The sequence below is a fragment of the Xenopus laevis genome, chromosome 8S, assembly GCF_017654675.1.
Source record: "Xenopus laevis strain J_2021 chromosome 8S, Xenopus_laevis_v10.1, whole genome shotgun sequence".
NCBI classification, from domain to species: Eukaryota; Metazoa; Chordata; class Amphibia; order Anura; family Pipidae; genus Xenopus; species Xenopus laevis.
In genome coordinates, this window is record NC_054386.1 from 84,371,631 (window position 1) to 84,387,714 (window position 16,084).

Genomic DNA, 16,084 nt, shown 5'->3' on the forward strand with positions numbered 1-16,084 from the left:
GTACAGAAGCCCAAAACATAATGTACAATATTTCTAGCCTACATCTTTAGTTTAACTTTCCTTGTCCTTTAAGGTAGACCCCTCAAGTAAACAAATCATGTATGGTCATGGAAGGTTATAGTACTGATATGAGGTATTGCATATTTTAATATTAAAGTACAGAAGTAAGGGTCTGTGTGTTTATATGCAACAAAACTGACATAAGATGGTGTGTTCTCTGGAATCAAAAGTTAAACCCATCTAAACTTACATTAGAATGAAGGGGTTTTCAGTACACACCAGTTATTAACCACTAAAATTTATTGTAGAAAATATAAGCATCTGTGACAAAAGGTTCCCGGGCTCTCCACAAACCAGGTCAGTTTGTATCCTAACTAATGGCTGGGAGCCATTAAACTAGTTAAAGTTGTATGCCACTGTCAACTTTGCTTTTCCATTGGGCTGTGTCCAGTGCTGGAACAAAGATTGTAAGTGATGAGATGGGCTGAACCCACTTACATGGACTGACACAGAGGCAACCTGGAGAAAGGAAGAGAGCAATTGCAAAATATTAAAAGGTAGTGAGAAGAGGGGGGTTGTATACAGAGGTTAATTGGGGCTCTTGGGAGTTGTATTGCCACAGCTGCTAAATAGGGAGAACCTGGTTACCATTATTTATAGATCTATTCACATATAAATTACAATAGGATATGATTAAACAACGATGCAAACTGACACACATAACAGAGGGTGCTAAATAGACAAATGCGAGGAATTGATGGTCTAAATTGCAGTAAAGTATTGTCTGTAGCTGGATATGATCTTAAGCATTTTGGCCACTAGAGGAAGCCACCGGTCTATTACAAAATCAATGCATTAAAACAGGCATGTTTTTCAGGCCCCCACTATTTCTTTCTCAGTTAAATGCTAAAATTTAACAGTTCTGTTTCATTTGTTCAAAGAGATCTATATTATTTAGCATTACTGTTAATAATTCTTAAACACTACAATGAATCATGAGTTTGAGAATTTTGGATCAACTGAAGGGAATACCATAAACCTAAAATTAAAATACAGGGGCAGATTTATCAATTTAAATTTAAGTAGGGAATTGAGCAGCTCTTTGTTTTCTCCATTTATTAATGTTTTCCTGACTGTCAGGAATATTGGAGGAGTTTGACTGCTTTGTAAGCAGGGATTATGATTGAGACATATCTTTTCTGTGCTGAAAAAAATTGCCCCACTGTGAAAAAGAAATCTGACATACTCAGTATTTTGTACCAAGTGGTAACCATTGGCGCCACTTGGTAAAAATTATAGAGAGTGAAAAATCAGCCCCATATTCTATAATAATAGCAAGGAATAAAGAGGTTTTATTAGCCCCTTTCTTTAGGTTAGGGCTTTGTCTCAGGTATCCATGTGGTCTACCTCAGTAAGTTTTACCTTTTTTTATTTTTGGCACCCATGTAATGCACTGTAGTAAAAATCCATGTACTTTGTACACAGATTTTATTGGTATTTTCAGTTTTTTTTATTTTTTTTTTATAAAGCTACAAAAGATAGCACATAGCTTCCTTTTAAACTGAAACCCCCAGAATGCTCAAACAGCCATTAAACTAAGGGGCAGATTTACATAGGGTCGAATATCGAGGGTTAATTAACCCTCGATATTCGACTGCCGAATGTAAATCCTTCGACTTCGAATATCGAAGTCGAAGGATTTACCGCAAATAGTTCGATCGATTTTAATCCATCGATCGAACGATTTTTCTTTGACCTAAAAATTGTTAGAAAGCCTATGGTGACCTTCCTCATAGGCTAACATGGCACCTCGGTAGGTTTTAGGTGGCGAAGTAGGAGGTTGAAGTTTTTTTTAAAGAGACAGTACTTCGACTATCGAATGGTCGAATAGTCGAACGATTTTTAGTTCGAATCTTTCGATACAAAGTCGAAGTTGAAGGTCAAGTAGCCAATTCGATGGTCGAAGTAGCCAAAAAAAACATTCGAAATTCGAAGTTTTTTTTCTTCTATTCCTTCACTCGAGCTAAGTAAATGGGCCCCTTAGTGATGCATGTAACTTAAAGGCAAGGAAAGCTGAGTTCACTTGGGGATGACAATAAAGCTGGCCATAGCCACACAGATATAGTCCTATGAAACAATTTTTGGACCGCCTGTGGACCCTTATAATTGTCCTGACAATTTTCGTAGCATGTCCTAACCGTCCCTGCCAGAGGCACAGTAGAAAGGGGACAGCCAATCACATTCTTATTTTTTACACAAATGTCTCCTTTAATGAATTTGCTTCATGTCTGGAATCTATGCACTGTGATCTCCAGTACGACTTTCACAAAGCAATCATTTCCCACACTCTTACCTTCATTAGCTTCAGATCTGGTTCTTGTCTGACAACTGTCCTTACTTTCTGGACCTGCATTTTTTCACTGGGGGATGGAGAGGAGACAAGTGACTTGATCTTGTGAGGGTTTGGCTGTAAAAAGTAAAATGTAATATAGCTACCACATCTTGTCTATGTTTGTAGACAAAAAAGTACATCCATACAATGATTTGGGTACAAAATCTATTCTTAAAGTGTTTTATACCTTTTTATATATATTTGTCTGATTCATCGTCACTCGTGTTTGATGGCAGGATAGTATTAAAATGATGATGTCATATAAAAAAGTATATGGAGCCCATAAAAATATGGTGTAAGGCCACATTTGACCTATTATATATATATATATATATATATATATATATATATATATACACACATTTCTTTTGAGGTTTATTTGTTCCCAACAAATAGGAATAAATAAACCTCAAAAAAATTTTTTTTAGCACTATAACCTTTGTCCTTTTGATCATATATATATAATGAGAACTTGCTGTACAGTGTGTGATATTATTATGAAAGCCAGTGTCGGACTGGGACACCAGGGGCCCACCCAAAAATCTTAGACCAGGGGCCCACCATAGACCTTAGATCAGGGGCCCACTCTCAATATTATAATTCCTCTCCTCACTCAACCTCTATTCTGCTAGTCTCTTTTCTTTACATACTATAATCTCTTATTCAATCTATTTAGTCTCTTTGTTCTCATAGAAATATGTAATGGCCATGAAATATGCCAAATGTTTTGAAGCAGGAGGGCCCACTGACACCTGGGCCCACCGGGAGTTTTCCTGGTATCCCTGTGGGCCAGTCCAACACTGATGAAAGCAAATGCTAATTTGATTCCACATTGGAAATTCACATGCAAGTTTCATCCAGTTTTGAGGCAATCATTATTACAATCATTTTTACAAACAATACACTGGAATCTGGGGGGAAATGCTGCAGTTTAGACATAAAAGTAGTCTGACCAGTTTTTGAACCAAGGACAGTGTTCCATCTTTATGTTTTTAATGGGAGCATGCAATGTTGCATAACAAAGGATTAGGTTAGGGGTAGCAGCAGAGCTTTTTGGGAAGAGATGATTTCATATTAAGGTTGCTCTCAACTGTTATGGTCACACTCCAGGAGGAAAGTAGAAAAGTACCCACTGAAGTTTCCAGTCTCATGTTTATATCTTACCAAGCAAAGTGCTGATTGCACCTCCTCATTTTTAGGCTTAATATAAAGCATGGAGAGGTAGGAACTGTGAAGTCTGGATCCTTCCCATTTGTAACACGGCTCACTCTGTCTTCCGTCCCTACATGCTGTGCCCCAGAGCTGTTCCACTGACCTGAGGATAAAAGAAACAGAAGAGAAGTTTTATATGCTCATTGTCATCAGCAATTATCTTATGCTAAGTGGAAAACGAAGTTTAATAATTTTTTTAAAAGTTTCAGTTGGAAAAAAGAATATTCTGTATTTCACTTTGACTTTTTTTAGGATTCTACCTGTCTGTATGGCATTAGATTAGGCATGATCAGTGGTCCTTTTCTAGGACACTACTAACCGCTTTTATAGGGATACATATAGACTAATAAAAGTAACACAGGGAAAACATTACACCCAAAACCTCATGCTCAGTGCTGTTGAGGGACATGTCAAGTGATATTCACTGAGGGGGCGCCTAACACATTGGCATACCCAGTAAATATTACTTGACTTGGTTTTCTAGGGATACAAGTGTATTAGGCACATAATGCATATAACTGCTAATTAACCTTAGACCCTGGGCCAGTGTAAAATGAAAAATGCCCCAGCAATCCTCACTGGTGTCCTGAACACTGTGTATGTGCAAAAAAAAAAAAAAATATATATATATATATAATTTTTTTTTTTTACTCTACTGGGCATGCACACCGGAAGATCACAGAGGATCCCAGTGAATATAATTTGTTTGTTCTAATAATAAGCACTTAGAACTTCACAACTAACCTCTACACGCACAAGAAAATAATCGATTTTATGGGGCATTAGTAGAGTAGAGATAGTCTCACTTCCATGCAGGCGAAGACTGGTAATTTGTGGATTCTGGCAATTGCCAGAGGGGTTGCTGTAAGATGCCTTAGACAGTTAGTATTTAGTTATGTTTATATGATTTTTTTAGTTGCCTTAAGATCCAAATTAAGGAAAGAAACCCTTATCCGGACAACCTCAGTCCCCATGCATTCTGGATAATTAACCCCATACCTGTATATGTAATCTTTACTATTACAGGTCCACTTTTAGTATGCGTACCTATATGTTTATTTTACTCTTGATTTGAATTTACTTATTTTGTACCAAAGGTCATGTATCATAGAAACTGGATACATCTATGTTCCCACCAAATACACCACCCTCTAAAAGAATATTGTTCCTGTAAAGGCAGCACATAAGTTTACACTAGAAAGAATACATTTTAAAACAGGAAGAGCGTAAGATGTATACAAAATGCATATTCAGGCCTGAATTTGTGGATTCTGGCAAATATCAGAGAGGCTGCTGTAAGATGGCATAGCAAGTTACTGTTTATTGGATCTGTGGGCCTGGGGGGTAAGGACCTTTGAGCATACCTCCCAACATTTTGGAAGTAAAAAGAGGGACAAAAGATTTTTTCCCGCACGTAGTGCAGCAATTTTTTTGACCACACCCATTTATGTGGCCACACCCCCTAATTACCATGTTTGTTTTACAAAATTTGTCAGGTTATGAAAGTTTGAAAATATTTCTCCTTATCTAAATTGTGTTTTTGTGTCTCAAAATTGTTACAAAGTATCTTATTTGCACCTGTTAGCTGTTCTGGACTCTCTGCTAAAAGCCAATTAAGTGAGAAACTTTGTTTCTTTTTCTGGCTGTTCAGTGCAGAGAAAAGAGGGACTTTCCAGTACAAATGAGGGATTGCGGGTTGAGCTGTCAAAAGAGGGACTGTCCCTCCGAAAAAGGGACAGTTGGGAGGTATGTTTTGAGTACTTGGAATGCCAGGGTCTATTTTGAGTCTCAGTATAAATAGTATACCTGTGTTGTGAATGGCTTTTCACACTCGTATGTAGCTCCAAAGGTGTAATGTCTTCTTCTACCACTGGGTGTGCAAATGGTGGGAAACAATTTTCAAAAATCCTTTGCAGACTGCTCTGAGACAAAAGGCATAGAGATATATGGTGAAATATCTTTGAACATAAAATAGTGGAGAATACAAGCACATGTAATGGTTTGTAGCTCCTTAAAGGGTAATTTTAATTCTAAAAAAACCCGAACAAGAAGTGAATATATTAAACCTGTTTCACAATTAGGGGCAGATTTTTCAGTGTGAAATTAGAGCTTACCACAGAAAAATTCACCCAATGCTGTGTCTATTCATTCTTATGAAATTGTGTGCAGTGCAGTTAACCATAGGTCAAAGGTCACCATTTGATAACTACACTTCTAAAACTCCATAGAAATGAATAGAAAGTGGGTGGGTTTTTCTGTGATGAGCTCTAATCTCACATTTTGATAAATCTGCCCCATATTCTTTAGTTTTTTACAGGTTTTAAACGTAGATCTTTCCCAGCTATAAACAACAGACTTAGGCTATGAGTCGCTAACAGATTTTCCCATGCTCATGCTATCACAAGTCACTGACAGAATTCAACATCTCTGAACATACTGGGAAAAAACATATATATATATATATAATTGCCAAACAAAAATGTAAATGCAAAATAGAAAGGTTTATTACTCAACATTTCATTCTCACACAGAAACCTTCATCTGGTGTGAAGATTTTATTGTGCCAGTCCCTCAAAAAATAAAAGAATGATACAGCGTTGGACTGGGCCAGACCCGCTCCACACAGTCTGACCTCCTCCCCCTCCGTCCACTTGCCCCGCCAAATCTACCCGCCCTGCCCAATCTGCCAATCTGTCTCGTCCACTCCCCTGCTGCCCACTTTCCCCACCCATTCCACCTGCTCAATCGCATGCAGATAAGCGTGAAGTTGGTATGTACCGCAAGGGGTGGTGGGAAAGGGCAGAGGAGAGAGGTTTGCTATGACTGGGGAGGGGGGCCCTTGGGGGGCAGGTGATCCTGCAGGGATGGGGGAGGAGGATGATGCCGGCCTCTGGGCACCTTGACAAGAAATCTGGCCTTGCAAGTATCAGATGGCAGGCTGTGGGATTTTTTTGTGTGTGTGTGTGTGTATGTTTTTTAATTACTATATCTATGCCTATATGGTAAATATGGCCCTAACAAGAACCCTGCCTAGCCTATTAAAGGGCATGTAAAGTCTAAAATAGAATAAGGCTATAAATGCTGTATTTTGTATACTAAATATAAACATGAACTTACTGCACCACAAGCCTAACCAAACAAATGATTTATGCTTTCAAAGTTGGCCACAGGGGGTCACAATCTTTGAACTTTGTTAAACATCTTTGCAAGACCAAGACTGTGCACATGCTCAGTGTGCTTAGGGATCGTCATAAACAAAGCTGCTTGAGTTTTGCACGGCTGAGAAGTAAGGCGGGGGCTCCCCCTTCAGTTCATTGTTTCCCTGCTCAGCAGTTAGGGACCATCTGACAATTCCTATCCACAGCAGTAAATGAAGGGAGAATTTCACTGCATACAGTCGGGTTTCTTATAAAAATGCAGTGGCGGAACTACCGGGGGGAGCAGGGGGTGCGAGCGGGCCAGGGCCCGCACCCCCTCAGGGCCCCCGGCAGTCCGTGCGCCACTGAGAAATGCGGGCTAATGCGGCGGTATGGAGGGGGGCAGGGCCCGGCTGCACGTCATGCACCAGGGCCCGCCCCCCTCCGCCCCCCTCAACGAACGCTACTGTAAAAATGGTACACATTTTTTAATTAAAGAAAGTAAAAATGGGATTTTATTTTTTTGCCTTTACATACCCTTTAAGAAAAACACTGGAAAATTCTGAGATCAGATCTAGCCCTTAAAAATGCATAAGAGATAATACACAAACTACATGCAGATGGACATGAAGTTGTTATTTTTTGCAATTCATCTCATAAATCACCATAGCAACCAAACAGCAGGTAGTGTGCTAAAAACCTTAGAAAACAGATGATCAAATTGCAGAACGAGTTCTCTTGAAACACTTCAAGCAGAACTCAAATAGCTCTCACCAAGCTTCTGTCTTAGCCACTCCCCTTCTCACCTTTAAGTATAGGTACGGGACCTGTTATCCTGAATGATCACCACCTGGGGTTTTCCGGATAAGTGATCTTTCTGTAATTTGGATCTCCATACCTTAAGTCTACTAGATAATTATTTAAACATTAATTGATTGTTTTGCATCCGATAAGGATTAATTATATCTTATTTGGTATAAAGTACAAGGTACTGCTTTATTATTACAGAGAAAAAGGAAATCATTTAAAAAAATGTAATTATTTGATTATAATGGAGTCCATGGGAGACAACATTTTCGTAATTCGAAGCTTTCTGGATAACGGGTTTCCAGATAACGGATCCTATACCTGTACCTCATTTGAAAGCTCCACAATCAAAAAAATATAATCCTTGTTCTTACAGACTCACAATAATGGCAATCCATGATTAAAAAATCACTTATATTGTTGCAATATATGGGAATCCAAACAAATTGCTATTAAAGGGTTGGTTCACTTTTAGGTTAACTTTTACCATGTTATAGAATGGATAATTCTAAGCAACTTTTCAATTGGTCTTCATTATTTATTTTTATAGTTTTTTTTTAAATATTTGCCTTTTTCTTCTGACTCTTACCAGCTTTCATACAGGGGGCCACTGACCCCATCTAAAACACTCTGTAAAGCTACAAATGTATTTTTATTGTTACCTTTTATTGTTTATGTTTCTATTCAGGTCCTCTCCTATTCATATTTCAATCTCTTTGTCAAATCAGTGCATGGTTGCTACGGTAATTTGGACCCTACCATGGAGATTGCTAAAATAGCAACATAGAGAGCTGCTGAATAAAAAGCTAAACAACTCAAAAACCACAAATTATAAAAAATGAAAACCAATTTTAAATTGTTGCAGAATATCACAGCCTTCATCATTCTAAGGGCAGAGACATGCTCAGATTCGTGGAGATTTAGTCGCCCGGAGATAAATCTCTTCTTCGGTGCAACTAATCCCCCCGAACTGCCTCCCGCCAGCTAGAATCTAAATCGCCAGCGAGATGGCACTCGTTATCTGAAGTCTCCTGAAGTTTCCTCATGTGGCAACTTCGGGTGATTAGGAAAACGAAGTGCAACGATTGCCATCCCGCCGGTGATTTACATTCTAGCCGGCGGGAGGCAGTTCGGGGAGATTGGCAAATCTCAGGGAAGCTAATGTCCTCTATGAGCACTGCAAGTAATAGTCGCTATCAATAAAGCAAAAATAAACAGACTGGCCAACCAGATTGCCTACTTTTAGCTTGCTTACTGTCCAATGACTAGACCAGTGATCTCCAACCAATGGCTCGCGAGTAACATGTTGCTTATCAACCCCTAGGATGTTGCTCCCAGTGGTCCGAAGCAGGTGCTTATTTTTGAATTCTTGGCTTAGAGGAAAGTTTTATTTGCATAAAAAAACAAGTCTAATGCCGAACAGAGCATCCGGTAGTGTGTCAGTTCCTATAGGGGTTACTTTTTTCATGCTTGTTTTGCTCCCCAACATTTGAATGTGGTTCATGGGCAAAAAAGATTGGGGACCCCTGGCTTAAACGATACAACCTGCCAGGGACTTGTTTGGTGATGCAGCAGCGTAGAAGATTATGGGAAGCGTATGAAAGCATTGACTTATTTATCAATATGCAGGCATGCTGAGAGGGTCAAAGCTTAAGAAGGTAACCTATTATGTGATAAGCATTATAGCATTACCCAAGTAACACAGGTATTGAAGAAATTATTCTGGTGAATATAGGTAGGTTATTCCCGACTTACTTTTTCTGTAGAATGTTTTGTTGATCTTTCATATGGCCTTGTGCTTTCTTCACACCACCATTGTTCATTGTGTTCAGACATCTGTGTTACTTCTGACTCCTTTGTGGTTCTTAATGTGGTCCACCTATCTTTAAATGATATATAATTTATATAACTACCAGTACTGAATTATATTATCATCAGACTGATGCAAAAAAGTAAACTATATTAGCACAATGTCAATACATTCTACAATTGTTCACTCTACCATGGAGAAAGGCTATAATAAAAGTATGATTAATATACTTCATTACAGATCAGGCCCGGACTGGCAATCTGTGGGTTATGGCAAATGCCAGAGGGGCTGCTATAAGGTGCCATAGAAAGTCAGTATTTAGTGGGCTGGTGGGGGCTGTGTACCTGAAATGCCAGGGCCTATTTTAGTTCTCAATCTGGACCTGTTACAGATGGACAAATACTTCTGCATGTTTGAAAACTACACAATGGTTCAATGCAATTGAAAAAAAAACTTATCACAGATATACAACTAGTGTATTGCAAAAATGCCAGCATTCATAGCATATTCCATCCTCGATTTGCCACCGGAAGGTGCTGCTTAGGCCTAATGTTTACAGGAATAAGGTTAAACATAGAGACAAAGGGAGTGTTGAAAAACAATGATGAGAAGTAAAACTGAAATAATTATAACTGGCTTTTTTGCTTTCATGTTGGGTGTAGTGGCAATTGGACAAAACAGAAATGCTCACAAAAGCCTGCACTTTGGAAGGGGAAAATGATTGTCTGGGGAGCACTGAGTCTCTGGTGCAAACAGAATTGTTGGGGCACACACATGCGTATAATGAGTGAGAGCTCCAGCTGGCTCATTTTACAGATGGGTATAACCTAGGATTGTGGCATGCGCTTAAATGCCATCTATTGCCAAAAAATATTATCCCCAACCAAAGGTGCAGGCAATTAAGTACTAGGCCACTCATACCGTGCGGGAGCTCCCGTTTCGGTTGACCATGTTGAGTCACACCCATGCACACAATGAGCAAATGCCGCAACTTTATCATTATGTGCATGCATATGACGTCTGACTGACACAGCCGCTCGAACCTGGAGCACCCTCCTGGTGCGAGTGTCCAATCTCTGGAGGGGCAATAAAAAAAAAACACTGTTGCTCCCAACTGGAGTGTGGGCTCTATTAGCCTGCAACTTTGGTTGTGGATATTTATTGTCAACAGGTGCCCTTTAATGAGCAACTTGAGGCATAACACTGGCTAGGGATTGTTTCCCCTTTTCTAGAGTACTGTTAGCCTGCACATCTTGTGGACACACATTTTTATCCAACACATGCTCTTTAACTATGTAACTGTTTAAATATGTTTTATTTTTTATCTCTTATCGTTCTACAGTTATAAATTACTTCTTAGTGTGCTTACACAGCCTAATAATTTAATCTATTGCAAACAACTCAGCCATGCCTGTTTGTCTGTATTGCATTGCAGACTCCTGATTCCTGGCCTCCTGAACACTAATGGCATACAGGTAATTTTCACTGGCGGAAAGTGATCTGCTCTGACCCACACCTTGTAATGCATGTGTGTGCACTGGATCAACCTGTCAGCGCACACAGATCCGAATTCAGTGTGAAAACGTGTACCTTAACGTTTCTGTGCCCATTGTTCTGTTGTTAGGCTGCTGGGGGGGGTAGGGTTGATATCATTCCAATTTACAGTACAGCAGTAAAGAGTGACTGAATTTTATCAGAGCACATGACTGGGGGCAGCTGAGAAACTGACAATATGTCTAGCCCTATGTCAGATTTCAAAATTAAATATAAAAAAAATCTGTTTGCTCTTTTGAGAAACAGATTTCAGTTCAGAATTCTGTTGGATTATTAACTGATGTGTTTTGAAAAAAAAACATGTTTTCCCATGACAGTATCCCTTTAAGTGTGTAACTGTATAGTCAGTACTCCTGTAGTCCCACAATGAACATAGGCAGGATGGCCATGTTTCTGTTAAATCCCTATTTTTATGCAAAGCAGTGTGATGCACAGGGCAGCTTTGTGCACTGCAGAAATCTAAATATAGCTGATAGCAATCTTGGGATTAAGAGATTGAAGAAGTAGGTCTGTTACAGGGTTACTCTCAGCAGTTTATGAAATCAACGGCAGCTTATTAAAAATTGGTGTGAAACTAGCCTGGATGTAGCATAATAAACAATCGTCAACATAGAACATACTGTATTTCACACATAAACATGCACACTTTTATTAATGTATCTGCATAACAAACATACACTTATGAAAATGGGAATATGACATTTTTGACAGATAAACACAAGTGTATTTACTGTATATGTATCCATGATGCAAACATGCACACACTCAGATGAACACACAAAAAAAATACAACGAAGGTGCACATGAAATGTCAAGAGACTTTTGTGTATGACAAACATTTTATACACATTTATGGGCACAAAAGATAACATCAGAAGGAATCCATAACATGGATTGTGTTAAGGATATAAGTATAAAACGGACTCTACGTGCACAGATATAAGTCCGTAATTATAAATGTGTGTTTGCTCTTACCTTCACAGCATCCCTGTAGCCCACCCTTGCACCAACACATCTCCATTTCTTTCCCTCTGCCCCATATCCCCTGATATTCGCCCCATAGTTCTGGGGACTCGTCCTCTTTATTATTCTTGGTTTGTATTTCCACCGCTCTCCCTGGATCCCTTGACAGGGAGATCTCCAAATTAGTGGCAGTCTCCATATCTACTCTGGATTCTGGAGAAGGTGTCTGAGCCTTCATGGGAAATTCGTTGTAGCTTTTGGAAGGGTCTCTACTGACCCTAGTAAGGTCCACATTCGTCCAAGTTTAGCTTATATTTATCGCAGTAAGCACTAGAGCTCAAACCGCATTCAGCATGCTTCCCCCACCGCCACCATTCTTTGTGCTATCCCCCATCAATCTGTTAGAGGCTCTTGCTGCTCTGAGATTTTTCTCGCTCTCTCCCTCTGAGGATAAAAGATGTTTTCTTCTGTTCTTGTACAACCAGCACTGCCACCTAGCAACTCAGAAAATTAACATCATTATCTCCCAAGCAGCAGGAAATACATCATACTGTGTTACGGTATATTTGTTTGTGTATGTAAATATAACCAACCCTCCAATCAGCTCCTCAAATTCATATACTCCAAATTAAGTAGGCTAAAGATAAAAACAGAAGCAGGGTTTGTTTGTACATAAAAAAACGTCCCTCTTTAATAAGATTAAGATTTAATAAGGTATTTTCAAATATGTGGCAATACAAGGTGAATTATAAGAGAAATATCCAACCAAACACGGAGCAAACAAGGGAGGAAAATGGTTAATAAAATATCACCTTTAATAGTCCATCTTTAAAAATCCTTGTCAAATTCAAAATATCCCATCGTTGTGGATCACACACTCGACGCGTTTCGTGGCTTCTCCCCACTTCCTCAGAAGCGATCACATGATCCCACCGTTGCAAAAAGAGTTAAATACCCTATTTAATTTTGTGTGGCCACTCACAGTAACCACACACAGATTAATTTATTATTTTATCTTGTGATCAATATCCACAGTACATCTAAAGATAGTGTAGTGGACAAGAGTTTTAACTGTGTATGCAGAGCTGTCAGTGTTGACAGTAGCAGCTCATAGGCAACTCCATGCTCTAAACCAGAAAATTTGCCTCTGAGGCAGCAGACCCAATGCCAATTACCCCATCTGAAGGGTCTATGGATATAATTGAATTTTCAGCCTCCAGTACCTTCTCACAGGAGGACCCTCGTACATAACCGCTATCCATTGCAGGCCCCTTAGGTAACTTGCATTGTAGGCACTATTCCTGTGGTAACTGGTCTCTTCGGTCAGGCATATTGCTTTAAAGGAAATCTATACCTCCAAAATGAATACTTAAACAACAAATAGTTTATATCAAATTAAGTGGCATGTTAAAGAATCTTACCAAACTGGAATATATATTTAAGTAAATATTGTCCTTTTACATCTCTTGCCTTGAACCACCATTTCGTGATGGTCTGTGTGTTGCCCCAGAGATCACCTGACCAGAAATACTGCAACTGTAAAAGGAAGAAGTGTGGAAGCAAAAGACTATTTTTATCCTCTCTTCACTCAACCTCTATTCTCCTAGTCTCTTTTTTTTACATGCTATGATCTATTATTCCATCTATTAAGCCTTTTTTTCTCATAGAAATAAAAAATGACCATGAAATAGTCCAAATGTTTAGCAGCATGAGGGCCCACACTGACACCTGGGCCCACCGGGAGTTTTCCTGGTCTCCCTGTGGGCCAGTCCGACACTTTTTAATTGGCTTATGCGACCTAACATGTTTGGTTTGTTTGTGTGCACCGTGATCGTAGGATCTCAGGGGGCGGCCCTTATTTTTTAAAATGGCAATTTTCTATTTATGATTACCCAATGGCACTTACTACTAAAAAAGTATATTATAATGAAAATGGTTTATTTACATGAAGCAGGGTTTTACATATGAACTGTTTTATGCAATTTTTCTTTTTATAGAGACTTACATTGTTTGGGGGGTATAGTTTTTCTTTAAACACACCACCAGGGCCCATTTTCTTCCCTGTACCTCTGTTTTAACTGGTGGTGTACTTTTCTTGCTATCCCCACTCACTTCTTTTTTTAGGCTACAACTTCTTGCTAGTATAACATGTTTTAATCAAAATGGTCTGAGTTCTGTCTGAATGTGATGCATGAGGCGCCTTCCTTGTTTCCTCCGAGATCTCTTACCAGCTTTTTCCCTACTTTTATACCTTTTTAATCCAGAGCTTTCTAAGGTGATTTTCCTGCTTGTATGCTCCCTCTAATAGCCACTACCAGTAATCATGCCTCTTATTTTTAATTTCTACTACCATCTCCTGGTGAACAGTGTACATTACAGCACAGTTACATTTTAACCCCTTTTCACTCTTAGGAGTAGTGCACAGTAGTCTGAAATAAGAGTTCCACTTCTCTGGTTTCTTCTCACACTTCGAAAATAAAGGTTAACTGGCTTTTGATTAAACTAACCCTAGTCTGTAAGAATATGTAACGAAAATTTAGACTGTACACTGCATTGATGCAGGGATTAAATAAGGAACAATAGTAAAAACACTTCATAACTATGTCAGTGCCATCCATGTAAGTAATAGAAACTAAACAGTATATGTATGTATTCTGTATGCCTGAGGTTTATAGCCTCATTTCTTATCCAAAGCTGTTTTATCTCGAGCAAATGCAAGACAGAGGCTCGGCTATTCTCACATAGGGAATAAAATACTTATATTGGATTGTGGGCATTAACACCAAGACTTGTCGTCACGTAATTTATTACAGCTGCTTCATGCATGTTGCCAGTGCCTTAAATTGCATCTTCCATTCACTGCACACACGAGTGGCAGTACTACCAGTGCATCAGGGGATGCCACTCAGGGCTGGGACAACACAGTGGAATAAATGCCAAGTGTGAAACTTGCCCAAAGGATCAGTAACATTTCACCAAAAAATTTAAGTTTTGTACGCCTGGAAATATAATAGAGCCGTAAACATTGCATGTTTGCTTCAGAAAAATGACTACTGTTTATACAGTGCTACTGACTATAAGGTTGAAGGCTGAGGAGAGGATATAACCTGGCAGGTATAGAGTGTACAGCAGCGATAAACAGGGCTGGATTTGTGGAAAGGCCACCAAGACCCCTTCCTGGGATTTTAGGGGGCATACTGCCCAACCACACCCACATTGGTTGAGAAACACTGATACACTGGGATGCACAGGAGATATGTTTTTTACATCTCCTGTGCGGCAATCCCCTTTGCTCTGGTCCCGATGATGAAAATTTGAGCAAATAAAAGGGAAACTGGGGTGAATGAACAGCAGCAGGCCTAGGGGTGCCCTCTATGTAAATCCAGCCCTAATGGAGGAGACTGGGTGCATTTGCTCACTAGTTTATAAACACAAGGGGGCAGCCACTTTGAACGTATTAGCGTCTGATGTCAGGCACTGCCTTCGCTTTTCTTTCTCTTTGACAGGTGGGAAGATTGATGTGCAGCAGCTGTGCCTGGTCTCTGTGACACATTTGCTATTTTTTCACTTGGCAGATGCCGCAGTGAAGGAACGTTGGGACTGGGTGGTTCTCCTCTTCTCTTCTCTTTCCTAATATGTACATCTGTTTCTCTTCCAGCCTGCCTATTCTCCATGAGTGAAGGGAATTCCAGCCAATTCCTGACAGCGATGCAGTAGGACGGACATGTCCTGTGTGCCATGGAGCACCCTGAGTAGTTGCAATATCATGGCAGCCTCCTCTTTCTTTAGCTGCTGCGCTTGAATGATGAGGGCTTCTACTGCTTGTGTTGTCGGCTTTGAGAAGGCACTAGCACGCTCTCAGCAGAATTCCCATTACCTCTCATAGATCAAATGATCTACAATTTGACTATGGGCCGGGTTGAGGCAAGTATTACCTACTGTGTTATGTGGTGTGTTTTTTTACACTGATTTGGGGTGGGTGATTGCATTGCAGGGGCTGTGTTTACTATTATGCGTGCAAAAATCCTGAAAAATTTGTGATTTTTTTTTTAATAAAATCTGACTTTTAAAAAATCACAAAGTTTTCAGAATTTATTAAACCCTGAGGATGCAAAAGTCCGACCTGTCGAGGTTGCATATTAGTCAATGGGGGAAGTGCTAATAGACAATGATGATGTAAATAGCACAGCATCATATGATTTATAAAAC

General features: G+C 39.5%; 1 protein-coding gene across 2 annotated transcripts; it reads right to left on the minus strand.

The window, feature by feature from the left end:
- Positions 1-280: 280 nt before the first annotated feature.
- On the minus strand, positions 281-12,788 carry LOC121397788. Of its 2 annotated transcripts, XM_041575303.1 has the most exons (7): positions 12,688-12,788; positions 11,888-12,369; positions 9,304-9,431; positions 5,411-5,526; positions 3,557-3,707; positions 2,354-2,467; positions 281-519 (listed from the first exon to the last, which is right to left on the minus strand). In XM_041575303.1, exons 2-7 carry the CDS (start codon positions 12,111-12,113, stop codon positions 397-399), a joined length of 858 nt encoding a protein of 285 aa, XP_041431237.1. In that variant the 5' UTR covers positions 12,114-12,369; positions 12,688-12,788; the 3' UTR covers positions 281-396. The 2 variants fall into 2 exon arrangements, with proteins under 2 accessions (XP_041431237.1, XP_041431238.1); XM_041575304.1 differs by lacking the exon at positions 12,688-12,788 and having other exon boundaries at positions 11,888-12,417.
- Positions 12,789-16,084: the final 3,296 nt, after the last annotated feature.